At 33.7% G+C, this 18142-nt stretch overlaps 2 protein-coding genes and 1 long non-coding RNA gene across 10 annotated transcripts in view; 2 read left to right on the top strand and 1 right to left on the bottom strand.

The window, feature by feature from the left end:
- Window positions 1-4590, top strand: part of LOC106618960 (very long chain fatty acid elongase 7) — a 47301-nt gene extending 42711 nt beyond the window's left edge. For all 4 annotated transcript variants that reach the window (XM_014236903.3, XM_036357153.2, XM_036357151.2 and 1 more), the window contains exon 8: window positions 2222-4590. In XM_014236903.3, coding sequence (XP_014092378.2) covers window positions 2222-2401 — 180 coding nt within the window. In that variant the 3' untranslated portion in view covers window positions 2402-4590. The remainder of the gene's footprint in view (window positions 1-2221) is intronic.
- Window positions 2722-6582, bottom strand: LOC118679868 (uncharacterized). Its single transcript, XR_004975381.2, has 2 exons — window positions 6165-6582; window positions 2722-6007 (listed from the first exon to the last, which is right to left on the bottom strand). It is a non-coding gene; the product is annotated as an uncharacterized lncRNA (long non-coding RNA).
- A 6738-nt stretch (window positions 6583-13320) lies between these two features.
- LOC106618957 (very long chain fatty acid elongase AAEL008004) overlaps window positions 13321-18142 on the top strand; it is a 93483-nt gene continuing 88661 nt past the window's right edge. For 3 of the 5 annotated variants that reach the window (XM_070106067.1, XM_014236891.3, XM_014236896.3), the window contains exon 1: window positions 13333-14375. The gene's annotated coding sequence lies outside the window, so the exon portion shown is untranslated. Of the gene's footprint in view, window positions 14376-18142 lie in introns of all 5 variants that reach the window. The other 2 variants (XM_014236900.3, XM_014236897.3) reach the window with 2 other exon arrangements.

Genomic DNA, 18142 nt, shown 5'->3' with positions numbered 1-18142 from the left:
TCTGTCAACCTAACCTAACATTGCTTAAAATTATCTATATCTATACACCACAGGTTTTTGTTACTATTGTATCTTCAAGAAATTGTATCATTCGCAAACAATATTTTAACCTCGAATACAGTTCAAACTCGACAATAAATCTTATAAACATTTAACAAAATTAGTTTCCACAATAAAAGCAAAGCAAAAATAGTAATAGTGCGTAATGTCAATGCCTTCATGTATCACATGCGCATACATTTTCAGCACACACAATAATTTGTACTTTGTTGCCCATTTTCATTTATGAAAAAAAAAATAAAAATGTACGCACAAATGTTTCTTTTCTAAGTTCTATTTGATATACACTTAAGCCACTGCATATACATACATATGTCGATTAGCAATCAAAACAAATTTATATAAATGGCCTACCCTAAGTCAATTACCATTTTTAAAAGCGCTTCAAATAAATTTGTGCCAAGTGTTTAGGTAAACCAGCCTAATTACCGAACTAACATCGAGCAGTAAACTAACGCACAGGTGCCAATTCGTTGAGTTATTAACATTGACGTTGCCATTATTGTTGTTGTTTTGCATGTGTAGCTACCAATGTCTATTACTTCTTCACTGTAAAAGTTTTAAACTTTAATTCAAGTAAAATATTTTTGCAATTATATAATTCAATGTCTAAAGTGTAAGTGTTTAATGAATTGACCGCGGCGCGTGGTTGACATTTTAGAGTGTTGGCATTTGTTTTTCGATCCTATCTTCATAATTTGGAAGTGAACATTTTTATAGGCTCATTTGAGGAATGTAGTGCTGTAGCAGTGACGCATTTGCAGTGGTATATACATATTTACACATTCGTACATTTGTGTATACATATTTGATTTTCTTTTTAATTCATGAAGTTATAAGAAACTTCAATTTTCAAAACTTTAAAAGCATTACTCGTTTACTTTTGAATATTTTGTAAAAAATTATTTTAATTGTATTGTTATTGTGAAAGAAAAAAAAACGTTAACTTTGTTGTGCATTTCTTAAAGCGTAAAAGGTATTAAAAAATCTTGCTTTTGATCGGTCAGCTTAAACGGCAGATATTTCTATAGTGATCCGGTGTGAAAACTTTTTTTCTGAGTTGTAGTATTGCCTTGGACAATAACCTATTACAAAGTTTGTGAAGATAACTTGTTAAATAAAAAAGTTTTAGTGTCCGATCGAAACCATTTATTTGTAGATTGTAGCATTGTCTTGGACAATACTCTAAGTCGAACTTCGTAAAGAACTTTTGTCAATTAAAAAAATTTTCCAAGGACAATTCTCTAAGTCGAACTTTGTGAAGAAATTTTGTCAATTAAAAAAATTTTCCATACATGGACATGGTTTTGAATGGTCATATATGTATATATCCTATAGTAGTCCGAGATCGACGGGTGAAAAATTTTAGATCGATATTTGAGGGACTGGTTGGCGTAATTACAGCAGGCGGACATTCTTAAATCGACTCTGTTCGTCACGCTGGTCATATATATATATATATACTTTACAGGGTTGCCGATATTTCCTTTTGGGGGTTACTATCTTCGTCACAAACTTAATATACTCTGTTCAGCGTATAAAGAGCATGATTAATCTGACAAGTTCGGTTTAAGCACTGAAATAAGCAAATTGATATATTATAATATTCAGCTAAAGTTCGGTACTCTTGCCCTTTTTAATTAACACGAAAGGGTGTTTCAAAGTCAAGGTGTCATCGCAGAAATGTTACCGTTTTCAAATCAGTACAGCTGAAATTCTGCTTATATAAATACATACATATATGTAAATTAGTAATCAAATAATAATAAAGTCAATTATCATATATTCATGTGCTAATGTGTATCCTAAAATAATTTGACTAATGGTTTCTTCCGCTACAACAACAATTATAATCAAATGTTTATTTTTTAATACATGACAAATGTATAGGTTCATAAATATAATAATAATTTATTATTATTATTTATAATTTAAATTTATTATTATTTTTTAAATTTATTATTATTTTTTATTTTTTAAATTAATTATTATTATTTTTTTTTTTTTTAGTGTTTAAGCACTATTGCCCATTTTGCTCTAAAAATTTTACTATCAATACTGTTTTATAACATTTTTAATTATACAAGTATATATAATTTTTTAAATTGATATGAAATTTTAAATTAATTTCCCGTTTCTACATCTTTTTCCAATTATCCAGCCCGTTATGGACGAGGAAGCCGAGAGCATCCAGCCCAATCATCACTTCACCAATGGCTATAAGAATGGCTACGCTAACGGCCATGCCTTTAAAGAAGGCGATGGTGTGCTATCCACCAACGATGCTATACTCAATCCGGACAGCAGTAGCTCTAGTCTACACCAGCGAAAAGTCAAATAAAGCATAAAGTGTAACAAACGAAAGCAGAAATAACCAGCAAAGAATAGTTAGCACTTAAGTATATATTAATAACAAAAAACAACAACAAAAAACCCATACACACAAAAAAATTGATTATTTTTTATATATACATAAATTATATATTTAATAATTTAAATCGAGTAAATATGGAGCTTATATATATATATATATATATGTGTATATTTAAAAGTTGGAAAAGGAAACACAAGAATTAATTATAATTAAAATACTATACATTATAGCAGCAACAAAGAAGAATATGTTCTAAGGTCAAGTACATTTGTACATACATACATACATTTATTTCTAGACATAATCTAGTATCACCAAGTTGTTCAAACAATTTGCAGTAGATATGTATGTATTTAATGCAAAAGAAACAAAGAAAAGAAAGCAAAACAAAGCGAAATGCAGAAAACATATGTTTCATTTAGGCAAACAAAAACAACACAAAAAGCAAAAATCAAATAAAAACCCCATAGATTTTATTTAAGTACAGTTTTTAGATATAGAAGAGCATTAATTGCGCGCCGCTTTCTTGTAGATTGAGAAGGAGTAAGGAGGGAAAGTAAAAGCGAAGTCAAACAATTTGTTGTTATAAATTTGTAAGCATTCAAACGGTGTTTTACATCATGCACACGCATAAATTATGCAAAAAAAAAAAATCACATATACCTATATATGTACATACATATGTGAAGAAACAGAAAAATGCGAATCTTAAAGTTTTACACAAACTTGGCAACAACAGGGAAATAAATAATATAATAAAATGGACGTCTACAAAAACTATTGTTAATATTGCGACAACTACCGAATACTTTTATTATACATATACTACAAAAGCAACAAGTACTACTATCAAGCGACACTACTACCACCAAAAAAGTTACAATTAAAATTCTAATTTTTTTTTTATTAAACTCTACTACTTTATAGTCCAGTTATGCGCGTAAATTATGCTGTTGCATGCGTGCACCTCACAACCATTGCGATTGTTGCGCAATTAGAGCAATGTTACGGCGCGCATGCGCAGTGTGCGTTTGTATACATTTGCCTACCAATAACTTAGACTTATGTAAATGTATTTATAAAGCGTTAATAATGTAAATTTTTTATATATCCAGAAAATAAAAGTTCGAAAAAGTAACAAAAACAAAAAAAAAAAATAATAACAATAACAAACAACAATGTCAAGTACACTGATAGCACAGCATTTTATGTATTTGTTGCAAAATTTAAGAGGAAAAAAAGAAAAAATGAAAATCAAATAAGCAAATGATATTTTGTATAGAAACGGGGGAGGTATTCTATTTTGTGGACAAATAAGTAACTGAAGAACAAACTATATTTATAAATATGTATGTATATGCCTATAAATATTTACAAATATCTCTACTTAGTTAGCTGCGTCCTATTAAACAATATACTCGTTGTACATATATATATGTATTTATATACTACAATACATGACAGACAGTGCGTGCGTATGTGTATAGTAAAAGCATAAGTGCGAGTATGTATATATAAATATGTATGTAGATAGCAATAATGGATTTTACATTTGTAGATAAATTAATGCTTAAGCGCTATTGTTCGTTTATTCTTTGTATTTTTATTAAATCAAAGTGAATGTAATGTAAAACTTAACTGTTATTTAGCAAGAAATTTTACGAAATTATTAATTATAACTCATTAGTTTTTGTTGCATTTTTTGCTTTTCGTTTCATATGACGTGCGTTAACGGTAGTTTTTGGTTTTACTTTGCAAATATATTTTCGGAATTTGTATTTTTCACAAACACGTAAAAGGCAATAGTTTATATACATACATATATACGTTTATATATACTATATTATATTATTCTCCTTTTGCAAGGGTTACTGGTAGTCAAATTTTGTTTGTATATTCTTTGTTCGAAATATGTATGTATATCGCGTAATTTTCATTCAAAACAAAAAACGAAAAGAAATTCTCTTTTATACAACACAAACATATAACATTCACATACGAGTAGATATGTATTGCTACGCTTAATTATTATTTGCATACTTTTGTAAGGTTAATGTGCCTAATGTGTCTACTTTATAATGTACTTTTGTAAAGTTACTTAGTGTAATTCTGTTTCTTTGAATAAACTCATGAATCCATACAAATCGAAGACAAAAGCCGTTTGATTCTCAATCCAAAGAAAGGTCAATACTTTATAAAGAAGATAATTTGTTGTTAACATTTTGTACTTGTACGTCAAAATCGAACTTTTTTCTGTATGTTGAAACAAGCTAATTTTTTCTCGAGCCATTGAGTCCTAAGTATAATTTCTCCGTTTATTTGAGTTAGCCTCCCAGACGGAAATATTTGCCTTCGATTTCGAAATTGAAAACTTTTTGAAAACATCATTGTTTTTTATTGTATGTAAGCTACTAAAAAGGGAATCTTATATGTCAGATGCTATAAAGTTTTAAAGGCGGTTCAATATGTTTAAAATATAAAGTATTTATTTGTTTGAAGTTCCGACTTTGACTCCTTATAAAAACTAAATTATTAAATTTTTATGGTACGTTACAGTTCGAATTCGAAAAAAAATTATAAAGTAAAGTAGCGCGAGTGAAATACTAAGTTGCATACTTATATTACACAGGAAATATTATACTTTTGTGAAAACAAACCATTTATGATGTCAATAATATTGACAATTCGCGTAGGCGTGCCTTGGACTGTAGTGGTGTAAATCTATAGAAATAGAGAATGTACATTCGCGCCAGCGTCTTTAAGCGAGCGGTAGGTAAGGTTAGAATAAGTTACTTTATCATCAAAACCCCACCATGAGATAACTTAATTTTAGATGTGGTTATTAACCTAAATTCGCTCAATGCACTAGCTTTTGAAGTGGTTGCCTTAACAGTTTTTTCTTTTTTTTTTTGCAAAATATGACAAACTGTTCTCAAATGTAGATGTAGGTGTACCATAGGTTTGATCTTCAGCAGTAAAGCAGAAATTATTCCGACTTCTTTGCTGAGTAAAATCTAATTGAACGATACACTCAGGTAGCTCTATCGGGACTTAAAACAGCCTGGAAGCGAATAAAAAACCGTTGTAATGAGAAAGGGATGGTATCACTCTCGTTGCAGCAGAAAAGTCGTTATTGCTTATCTGATCATCACCAAACAATTCAAAATTTTTTGCTCATTCATGTAGGGGCATGATATTCGAAAACTATAAGCATTGTGTTTATTCAAACGAGGCTGGTACGGACGAAAGATTAAAAAAATTCACACAATTTTATCGAGTTAGCTTACACTCTACAGCGCGGGCTAACAATTAACCACAAATAACCATACAGTGATGATTCTGAGCAGTTTAGGAGATCTAGAATGATAATAAATTCGTTAAATTTTTCAATCGGTCATTGTCACCTAAGTTGAAGTACGGTCCCACCATTTCACATCAGAGTCTAATCGACATCCATCTGAGTAGGCTGCACATTATAGGCCGAATTCAAAGTGCTTAATGGTGCAACGGTCGAACGACAAAGTTATGGTTCCTATATTTTGAGATACGTGTAAAATATTTTTCCTTTACTATCTGGAAAAGCGAAAAATCATCAACCACGTCTTTAACATATGTAATTCGAACGATTGAGGACTGAAATCAGTCAACGCAAACGTTTGTAAAGTTGTATGAACTGAGTTTCGAAATGCATCCCCATCTCTCGCATGCATCGGATCTGGCTTCTACGCACCTTTGATTGAGCTTTTCTTGATCACAGTTTCCAAAAGCGCGCAAACTAACGCAGACACGCGTGCAACTCATAAGTCGTTTGCATAAGAAAGGGATGAACGATCACACGTACACAAGAGTTTCGGTTAGAAGTTCTGGTAGCACTGTTGGGTAACTATCCGGTGGCTTAATCGATATGTGCCTTACAGTGAGGTATTCGAGAGAAATGCAGTGTTATATTAAAGTTGAAAAACAAATCGTTCAAAAGTTCACTATAAATGTTGTCTCCTCGTTCTCATTATCAACTATGTTGAAAAATGCTAATAAATACTGAAATTCGCAAACTGTGTTTTCCTTTAAAGTGATATGAACTTTCAGCTTGCTTGCTATAAAAATTGACAAATAAAATGGAATAGGTGGAGCTCATTAAGCGTTCAAAGTTAAGAGGTCTCGAAACAATTCTAACACCGCTTGTATACAGTAACCATTAAAGTAGCTCTTCAAAATTTAGGACAATGCGCTGCAACAGCACGGCCTGTGTAATTTATGCGACTGCGGTGGTTTGTGTGTGTGTATTTAGCACTTGAGAAAATTTGCGCAAGCGTAGCAAGCAATTAGTTGACTGGCAGTTAAATAAAATTAACTTTTTGTAGAATTCCACTAAATGAATTCGCAATTTTAGTACAATATATTAATGGAAATTATGCGTTGACAGAAAAGTTCTAAGTCATGATTACTATTATTTTTACGATGCTTGTTGTTATTGTACGAGGCTTGTTTCGACATAAACACACTTCAAATAAATGCATTCTTCGCATTTTTTTAAATCATCGTATTTACTCGGCTCAATTGTGTAAGCAAATACAAATATTGGCATGTAAAGTTACTATAATGATTGTCTGGAAGCTGTTGTGGCAGGTGCGGGTGGGATACATGTGGTTGCATACAATACATACAAACACACAATCAAGGTGACCCACAAGGGGCAGCCAATCGGAACTGAAAAGTGGACAATTTTATAATTGTGCTAACGCCTCGGCCAAAGAGCTGAGTGTGCTCACACAATCGAGTGGAATCATGCGAGCAAATACATACATACATACCTATGTACACATTTATGTATGAACATGCAACAAAGCAAATACAAACTAATGTAAAAAGGCAGTGGCATATGAAATTATTTCACGCTACTTAAAAATCTGACAAATATTTATTAGCTGTTGCATCGGCGCATCTACATATATATGTAGCTGTAACTGTTTAATCGATAACAAGCTTGTTCGTTATACAATGCTATCGACAGGTGAGAGTCAATTAAAGTCCGTAAATACCAAATATGTATGTAGTCGCATGTATGTATATATGTATGCAGTGATTATTCCGAATAGTTTTGGCGCATTAATATTTACGTAAGTGTTTATAAAACTTATTAATGTTTAATTTACTTGTTGTTGTTGTTCCGTTTTTTATACATTAATATTAAAATATGTGATTTAATAATTTGTGATTTATATATATGCAGCTAAAATGCGGCGGAGTTTAGACTAATTACAATTGCTAACTCTGGCAGTTACATTTAATGACCGTAATTATATTAAATTCTGCCACTTACCTATTAGCACTTGCGTAAACTAAGCGTACTTATACTATACTTATATGACATATGCATGTACGTTCAACCCGCGTTTTAAGCGCGGAAATTTATTGTTACTAGTATGTAAATAAAGTGGTTTTAGATCTGCTAAAGGTGGAAAAAGGTTCGAGAAGAAATTCACAACAACCCACCACTTTTTGATGATTTGAAAACCGGTTTGGATAACTAGGAGACAACTTGACATTCTTGTTGGGTCACTTTTAAACTATTTCTCTCTGGTAAAAGTTGCTGAAGCGTGAGCATCCATATAGCTTCTACTACCCTTATGAAAAGAGACAGCTATTGATGATTTTACCTTACTTCAAAATCGACTGTTCTTGATCACAATAAAGCCTTTATCTATGATATAGAGTGCTATATTTTATATATTCGCAAAAGAGATGCTTGACAACGTAGCTGAATACCTTGCATTTATTAAACGCATCATGACTGGTGACGAGATATGGGTTTATGAATATGACGTCGAAACTGTATCGAATGGAGCTTAAAAAATGAGCAACACTGAAAAAAACAAAATTCGCTGAAGGCACACTGAATGCCATCCCAGCCGAGACTTATAACAAGTGTATGGAAAGTTGGATTAAGCATTATCATGCTTGTAATGGCTTTATGTATAGGAAGAGATACATAGATATAATATAGTCTTGAAGTGACAACTATTCATTGCAATAAGGGATATGGTACCTGATCCAAAAATAACTTCGCCTCTCTCTCAGTTCCACTCGTTTTATTGTAAATATGTTTAAAATTATTAGAAGATGCTTTTATTCCGACATTTAATGTAGTATGGGATCGCATGTCTCGAATCTCGCTGAAATATGCACCTTTTCTTCGAGCCATTGGTAAGTCAAGTTTGAAGCAAAAGTTAACAAAAGTATGCTTACCCCAAAATAGGATCGCACTTGGGCTAATTACGATTAGCACTTTGTGAAGCCAGAAAAAGAACTCCGTTAATTACATTTTAAGTGTCGATAAATCGTCTTGTAGCTATTAAAAATATATCTATCAAACGTTTAGTTTTTATTTCGCCAGCTCAGCTAATCTAAATTTATCCAAAGGTAAGTATCCGATGTGGTTTAGCATTTGGCAAATGCACGGCAATCAAGTAGAAAGTGCTGAGTACTTGCCTTTTTCCAACCAGCTTCTAAAAATGGCATCCAGTTAGAGCGCCTACAGTCAGGAAAATCCTAACCTTGCTGAGGTCAAAAAGTTCGCATATTCTCTTGCGGTTTACATTTGTCCAAAAGGATATTGCGACCGCACAGCGACCGATAGTTGCACAACCCAGTGCTATAAACTTTTTAGTTCCCTAACTGTGACTGATGGAATAAATATTGTCTTTCTTAAATCAAAATTTAAATACCTCCACCTCCAATTGCATTTTTTATGGTAAACAATTTAATTCACAATTGAAATACACATATGAATACCTGCATAATGTAAACTTTTCTTAATAATTACTCGACGTAATGGTGAATGACGTCAGTGAATAACTTCTAAGTAAACTTAATAACGGTTGTTACGAAAAAGTGCATTAAAGTGGTTAAACATCAATTAAAAGGCAATATTTTGTTCAATCACAATTTAATTGAGTTAACAAATCGGTCATGACAAAGATCACTATACAATTTTCATAACCATATAAAAAATTAATTATACACAAAAAACAATAATAAAATAATAAAAAAATAAAAACCTTTGAAAATAGAACAAAATGAAACAACTTGTTGTATGCAAATGAGTATACAATATATTGTAGATATATAGATATAAAATCTTAAGGCGGTTCCACAAAGTAGATAGTAGATAAGTAGAGCGTAATTCCTAATATACAAAGGGAACTATTGTAGTTCTTTTTGATCTTTTTTGTATCGTGATACTTTCAATATGTAATACCGAAAAGGAAACGTCGGAGACCCTATAAAATATATATTGGGTCTGAAACACTATCAAGAGACTTTATTATTATTTACTGCAATACCAATATATCGAACAATCATTAGAAAAGCTATTGTCCTTGTGCGTCATTATGTTATTCATTTGAAGCGTAAACTACAACAATTTTTTCCCCAAATTTACCACTAGATTCGAGGCAATAATTTTCCATTATGACACCGCTAGGCCTCATGTTGCGAGACCGTTCAAAAACTTTTTTGAAAACCACGGCTGAGAAGTTTTACCCAGACCTTGCACCTTCTGAATACCATTTGCTCCGATCGATGCAGAACACCCTCACTGGAATACGGTTCATGTCAAAATAGTGTATCAAAAATTGGCTTGATTCAGTCTCGACCGCCAAGCTGGGACAGTTCTTTCGGGATGGAATACACAAATTGCTAGAAAGATTGGAAAAAGTTACAGCTTCATGGGAAATGAATAATAGTATTGTACGTAAATGTTCAAATTTTGAAAAAATACCTCACTAATATAGTTATACTTGTATACCTAATATATTATATAAATGATCAGCGTGTCGTGCTGAGTTTATTTAGTCATGTTTGTCGGTCTGTTCGCTTCTCTATCTGTATATACGCAAATTTGTTCAATTTTTGCGATATCGATCTGAATATTTGCACTCTTTTTGTTCTGCTCAAGAAGCCGCTGTTGGAACCGCTGTTATCGGACCACTATAGCATATAAAAAATTTGACAGCCAAAAAATACATACATAAGTTCGTAATGTCATGAACAAAAGTATTTTTGGGATTGAATATAGTCTTGTAGATCTGTTTAACCGTTTCACCCACTTTATGGTTAAATACCACTTCTAACAATGACACACAAGATACAGTTAGTGCGCTTCGTAGATCTATTTTCGCGTGACAACTTTTTCATATTCGGAAATTTGACGACGCAATTGACTATTTTTGGAAACCAGTTCGAACTATAATAGGCTGAAATAGGCTTTATTTTCCAAATAACTGTTTTTATTGAATTTTATTGTTATTGTATACCTAATTTGCCAGTATGTTGGCCATGATCGATAGACCATCTTTTTCATATAACTTATTATATAATATAATATTTTCTATTTGCACCATAATTACATTTAAATTTTGCATCAAGGTCATGGCGAAATTGTCAAATTTTTCGTCATTTATATGCATGATTCGAGGGCCACCAAGTTCCGAGTCAGCTCTCAGTCACTCTCACTCTTGTTGGATGGTTTTTTTGTTTTCTCTTTCCGGCGGCGAATACAAATGCGGTTGTTGCTGAACAGGCAACACATGACCTTGGTAGGGGCCCACGTAAATTGCTCTGACACGTGTTTGCACACAGTTGCTTTTTCTGCATTTACGCATTTAAGCTCATTTGGACTAACCAATGCTGTTGAAAAGATTTGCTTAAAAAAATAAAAACATAAATAACGAACTGAATCTTTATTAAATTTAAAGAGTGTCTCAAAATTAACGCAAGATTGGAATTAAATAGAAATACAGTTTTTAGGCTTTCGATTGTAATTTTTTCATTGAATCATAAAGTATGCAGGATAGGGTTATTTGTGGAATAACACATCGGGAAAATGGGCACCACAGCATTCCATACACATACGCACTCGTTTGTCGAAATTTTCCTAGACTATTCTGCAGAACTGTGGCTGAATTTCATTGACGCAACGTTGAATCTCTTCTCTAAAGCTCGCGTGGTTGAAGGCTTGTTGCAATAGATCTGTGATTTTAAATAACGCCATAAAAAGAAATCTAATAATAATAAATCACGCGATCCACGCGGGGCCAATTATGATGACCAAAACTAGAACGTACTCGACCTGGAAGTGTCTCATGCAGTAATTAAAAAATTTCATCCGGTTGTGTGACAGCAGCCGCCAAGCTTTCATTGTTGTTGAAATATTGTTCAGTACGGAAGACACGTTGTTCTATCGTGCAACGCTTCATTTTTACTAAGCCTAAACTGTCAGCAGTCGATTGTTTTTTAGGGTTGTCAATACAAATGGCGTCAAATATTAATCTTGCGTTTATTTTGGCACACCCTGTATATGACAGAGACTTGTATCCTGTAGTTGTGTGGTGGCCTTGCTAGCGCGCCCGAGTTGGCTATAATCCAGTCAAAATCTTTGAATATAGTATTTCTTCGTAGTTTTGGCTGCGAATTCTATATTCCGATTTTAATTAATGCTTCTCGGTTTTTTATTTACTGTAAATAATACCCTTCTTCCGAATAGCACCAAAATATTTTTTTATATGTCAAAATTGTTAAGCAAATTAAATACATTCATTTATCATATACTATATTCCTTAAGGATTTAACTACTATGTGCTTGCCTAACCCTTCTAACGTATTATAGTTGAGTCATAGAGATGTACACGATTTTCGTTATTTTTTAAGGGTAATGAGCCACGCGTATACATGTTTTGGTCCTTAGCGATACTAGATAGAATGCTGTTACGTAGTCCATGAGGAGTAGACAACTCTTGGCAATCACGTCTACTATATCAGTGAAGTAGCGTGTTCCTTGGCGATTATCACCACCGCTGCCCTGCTTCTCAATGCACTTATGTCCAATATGCGAAACGATCTTATTCCTTTTCCACGTTTTTCCCAATAGCAAAATCCTCTGCTTTAAATAAACTGCAGTGGTCCAGCAGCTCAAAATGCTGCCTTGCTTCGGACAGTATAGCACCGCACCAACTCCGTCCTCCGTTTTAGAGCCATCCGTATAAATGTTTATTTATATATCTCTCTACGTTTATTCTGAATCTGTTTTCCCAATTGCGAGGTAGGATCACCGAGCTACGACCGAAGGTTCTATATGTAAATTGTCCTGAAGTCGCCATGTAGTCGTCTCGTTGATTTTGCATCGCAGTTTTCAGCAAAGAGGTCTAAAGAGGGCAGATTTAGTATTAGTTCCAGAGAGACCGATGGATTCAAACCCAGATACGCTTGCGATGCCAAATTCTAGACAATATTGATAGTGATGATCATAGCATTGCTATTGGTGTGTCGACATATTACCGTTATTAAGATGTCAATATCGTTTACATCTGCTACTATCTTGGACTATAGCTTAGTACAATAAAATTTGATAACAAAAATATAATAAATCCATCCACAATAGATATGGGGCTAGACCATATACCTTCATTATTTTAATAAAAAAATTAATATGCAACGATCGATGTATTTTGAAAATAATCGATTATTAATTATGCTTTTGTAGCTCTCATCCCTAATAATTGAATAAGAGGTATTCAGAAAAACAGTATATATGTTGCTGATTGTAGAATGCACTCTGGTTGTAAACAACATTTACAGCAGCGACAACGACTAAAGTTAATAGCTTGCGACGAAATGCTTAACTGTAACGCAAGCACAGCTGCAATGTACACGCACGTAGATATGTATGCATAGAACAACGCACAACGCACAACGCATGCGTAAAAGTCGACTGCGCAGTAAAATGTCCATTGTGGGCGAATGTCTACGCAGCAGCCGACGTCAGTCCACTAAACGGAACCGGCAAGCTGCGCTCGCATTCTCGCTTTCATTCTCGATCTAGTTTGAAGCGAAAGGCTCGTCCGAACGGCACTGTCGCTGCGGATGTCGCAGTCGGCGACAAAACGCCACGACCTGGCGGGGACTACGTTTAACGGCACGCAAAACGCCAAAACAATTTCAGTCCCCATTGAGAAGTCAATGTGTGCAATTGTTAATTCGTTCCATCGTCCATTCGTGCAATTATATTGAACTCGTTATTAGCTAGCCTGGTTAACTCGCTGATTCTTACTTGGTTGTTAAATTATCAACAAAACGTGCCAAACAAGTCAGTTGCTTAGACAGAGTGTGTGACATAGTGCGTCCTGTTGGTGCAAAAAGCAAAGCAGAAAGCATCAAAAAAGTATTGAGAAATAAATTGCAATTCGCAAATTGCAAAGAACCTGTCTGTCGGCTAGCGTTTTTCGCTTACAACGATCATCGATTGTCTGACCGATACGCCAGTTGGTGTTTTACAGTTTCGGCAATTTTCGCTTTTCCTTTCCATACGGCATTCGCTGTGGAGTTTTTCCTTTTTATTTCGGAACTACTGTATGCAGGTGTGTGTTTATCAACACAAAAACAATTTATGTTTTTTACGAGTAAATTTTGAAAGAAGGGCGATGAAAAGTTAATGTAATAAAATTGGAGAAAAATCTTTAGAACAGAAGACAGATATCAAAAAGGAGCAACAGATATCGAGAATAAAAGCAGCGACAGGACAGACGACGTGTTTGCGCAGCAAAGGCAGACGATTCATAATCGGTAACAGCCTTCGCCAATGAGCTTTAAATGAAAGTGTTTCTGCCAAACTGTCAGAATAGTCTTGAAGTGCTAGCTCAGATGTCTGGTTGAGCTGCGATCGAAACAAAACGCATCCATGTGCATTTAGACGTGACAAAGCGGAAACATTCAAGTCGATTAAGCGATAGGAAAAAAGTGAAGCTTAATATAGTAAGAATATTGCGTGCATTTCAATAATTCAAATCATTCTGTGAATTGCAAACGTGTTTGAACTAAACAGAGTGTTTCAATTAGTGTTGGATCAGAGCGCCTAGGCGGGAAAAGTATACGAGCAAACTAATAGGTAAGTCAGCTTCCATACTATATATTAAATATTTCTAAATTCAGCGTTATAACAAAAAAGCCGGTCTGAAATATAATAAGATGGGACTTTAAAGTCTACTGTTTTGTTTATGCCGATGAGACATTCTCATACACAATGTCTAAAATATATGTACATACATATAAGTAAGATAGATGAGTTGATTTTTACTGCCTTTCTAACTGGCTACCTACGCAAAATTGTTTGGATTTTCACATATAACATATGTGTTGACATAACTAGTTTTAATAGATTGGATGTACATCTATGGCATATGGTCCCATACAACCGTTGGTATAGGCATGAAATTTTGTTTTATAATTCATTTAACTAACACCGAGAATACCATACCAAATACTTATCATTGTAACAGAAGCAGCTTCAATATTAGCCCCACTAAGATAAGAGCTAATTATTTATGCCTTCATTTGTTTATTCGTTTTCCCTACGTATGTAGATGGAAGATATCAAGCCTTCGATTGAGATATTTAAAGGCGAAATTAAGTTATGTTGAAAAGTTAGTTAGCTTGAAAGCTTAGAAATAAATAGCTATATGATCCTACTAGATCTGGAGTCTAGTAGTTATAAGTTGTTTTGATTTTCGTATTTTTGAGTGTCAAATATTAGCGAGATAATAATATCTTTCTTGGTTACAAGCATATTTTCCGAACTACAAACACGGCACTCCTTTCGTCTTAAGAGTAAGTACGATCTGATCAAATCTGACCCGAAGTACCAAAAACGACTTCGCTTTCACGTATCCTAATACAAATATTTGTTATCGTCTTCAAAATAGCTAAAACAATCATACCAACATATAATCCAATTTTCCACATACTTGTTATAAGCATCAGCTGGAATGGTCTTCATGCCTTCAGCGAATTTTCGTTTTTTCGGTTTCGGCTGATTTTTGAAGATCAGGTCTTTTAATATGAGTGTACCAAAATGTGTTGCGTCACAACATAAGATAGTTGAGATGCTCTGCTATCTCCCTGATGCTAACACAACGATTTTCCAACACTACTTCTTTAACTTTTTCGATTATATTGTCATTAACACATAATCAGAGGTGGTTGTCGGGTTTGAACCTCCCTTTGGGGCCGTTAAAGAAAAGTTCGACATTTGCTTTCATTTATTAACGGAATATATTTAATTCCACTTGTTCTGCAGTACATACTTCAATGTTTCTTACTGTACGTATAGATGAATCGTGCACTTATACCCATCGCTTTTAGTTTAAGCAGTTTACAATTTATATGGCAAATTTTTATATGCAAACTATTTTCCCGTATAATAGTATTAGCCTATACTTTTATCAACAACGCTATAATTTTCTTCCAACAAACCATAATTTTTCAAAACCTGCCCTTTCGAAATCCTGGAATCGCTGCTTACTCTTCTAGAATATTCTATCTTTGCACTATTTCCGAAAAATTACTAAGCGTTATTTTAGCCTCTTAGAACGACAATAACGAAAGGTAACCCATATTCCAATCCTCTAATTTCATGAGTAAGAAGGTAACTGACATCTGAAGAATAGGTAATTGACGAGTCTCTGTTCGGTATTCTTAAAAGAAATGTGTAAATTAAACGGGATATCGCCGCTAGATATTTTTTATAAATATTATTACGGTTTCAGATAAAATGTATCTTTTCTGTGCTTTGGTTCTCAAGCTTTCTGTCTGATGAACTCTAAAACCCTTGAACTCAGTGGAAACCTACAAATTTAATTATTTTAAAACCTTTCGCTTTCAAAGAAGCATACTCATCATCATTTTGCTTCCTCAATTAAATGCTTATATCTGGTTTCAATTTGTATTATTATTTACAAAAGCAAAATCTTCCATTCACCATAAATCTTACATGCACTTAATTGACCCTTAACTTGGCAAAGTTTTCCAGTTAAGTGGTTTGCCTTTTCTGTTCTTGTGTAACAACTTTCGAAATGCATCCCAATCAGAACATTCTAGATTATCCTTGAAGACGCATAAGGCATTAATACCAGTGCAAGCCATACAGAAACAATAAAATTAGTTGGTTAATGACGAAATACAGGGGAAAAAAGAACTCACTCAAAAAAAAGTGAAACTGTATCTAGAGACAAAAGAGATAGCAGGTCTATCATTACGACGGGCAATGTCATTTAAATGAGATAAAAAGCGAAATGAGCAGGAAATGCTGAAATTTAAAGTGATTCGAAAGTTGTTTCTCAACTGCAATAAATGTCGGCTGAGACAACAATAAAATAGCAGCAACAACTGCACCACAACAACTAAACTGCAATAGGGTTCGAAGCTTCAGCAGGGGAAACAGCGACTAAGATGCTGCAAAGATCAGGGTCACATTAACGGTCATCAGCCGGCCAGCATGCGGTCAGCATAAATTTCTTAACGCCGTTAATGAGGTAACGTAAAGCTTACTCCTTTATACGCAAAGCAAAAAAAGAAAACAATATTATGTGTAATCATACGCACACGAGCGGCAGTGATGCCCTTGACTTTTATAAGTTAACAAACTCCTACCGATATAATTGGTTACTGCGGTTGTTGCAATGTCAAGTGCAAGGTTCGCCAGCGTTTTTTGAAGACTATGCTTCGGTCGATGCTGCTTGGCTGACTGTTTGTGCTGAAGGAATGAAACTTAAAACAAGCGATGAGAGCTAAAAAGCCATAATGCTCTACTGTAGATAAAAGTCATAAAGGTTTAATAGGCTTAAGCGAATTTGTGCATAACCTGGTAAAAAGTTCTGTTTGTGCTTATTGCGGCTCAACGGAAAAAATGCATTATTTAGTTGTCTGCCAAAATAGTGTGATCCCTACACAGCATGGTAAGCCATGATTTTATTTATACCCCATAAAAAATATAATATAAGTAGCACTGAAATTCTAAGATAGAATTTGAAAAAGTGTTCAAGTTTCCAACTTCCAAGATCTTACGACCTCTAAGTTCTGATTGAGAGCTAAACGAGGTGTTTACCACGATTTTTGTCATGTTTTGATATTGATAAACTCACAAATCAGTACTTAATATTTTGAATTTTGAAACATTTTTTCTCTGAACGGAAACAGGTTCCAGTATTTGGGTGTGTGGGATGAGCTTCCGAGGTTTTACAAAAAAAATATAATCTTTTGCCTACAAAATAGAACTTTGAATCAAAAGTTGATATATTTCACCAATGCGAATTTATGGTCTCAACCGTCTTTGCATGCTTCTGGTGAATACAGACTTTCGAAACTTCTTAATTTTCAATTCGCACCAGGAATCACCTGGAATTCACATATGCGTTTTATATCGCTTATAAGGAAATATAGGGGGTATTCTAGTCAAGAGATACTTTTAGTATCGATTTTTTGATCAGTTAGTCATTAATGTTACAAGAGTACAGAAAAGAAAATAAAAAAAAGTTTAAAATTTAAAAAACTGGCAGCTGATAAAGTGGGGGGTCTCAAAAAATTTCATTATTTCAGCGCTCCTAATCATCTGAAATGAAAAAAGAGATTATCAATCTGCAATGATGTCGCATTTGTATGAACTAGCGATAACAAATTATTTTGTTCCATTAGACCCAGTTTAACCAGTTCAGAGGCCGGGTCAGTAAAATGTCTATATCTCCCAAAATAATTTAAATTTTCAAAAACCCTCTCGTAGACATATTCTTAAATAGTTACACTTTGAAACTATGAAAAAAAATATAATTTTTTTTTAATTCTACACTAGCATACCCCCTAAAAGGTTTTTACGAATTGTAT

The sequence above is a fragment of the Bactrocera oleae genome, chromosome 2, assembly GCF_042242935.1.
Source record: "Bactrocera oleae isolate idBacOlea1 chromosome 2, idBacOlea1, whole genome shotgun sequence".
NCBI classification, from domain to species: domain Eukaryota; kingdom Metazoa; phylum Arthropoda; class Insecta; order Diptera; family Tephritidae; genus Bactrocera; species Bactrocera oleae.
The sequence above is the reverse complement of the archived record's forward strand: the minus strand, read 5'-3'. Positions and strand labels throughout refer to the sequence as shown.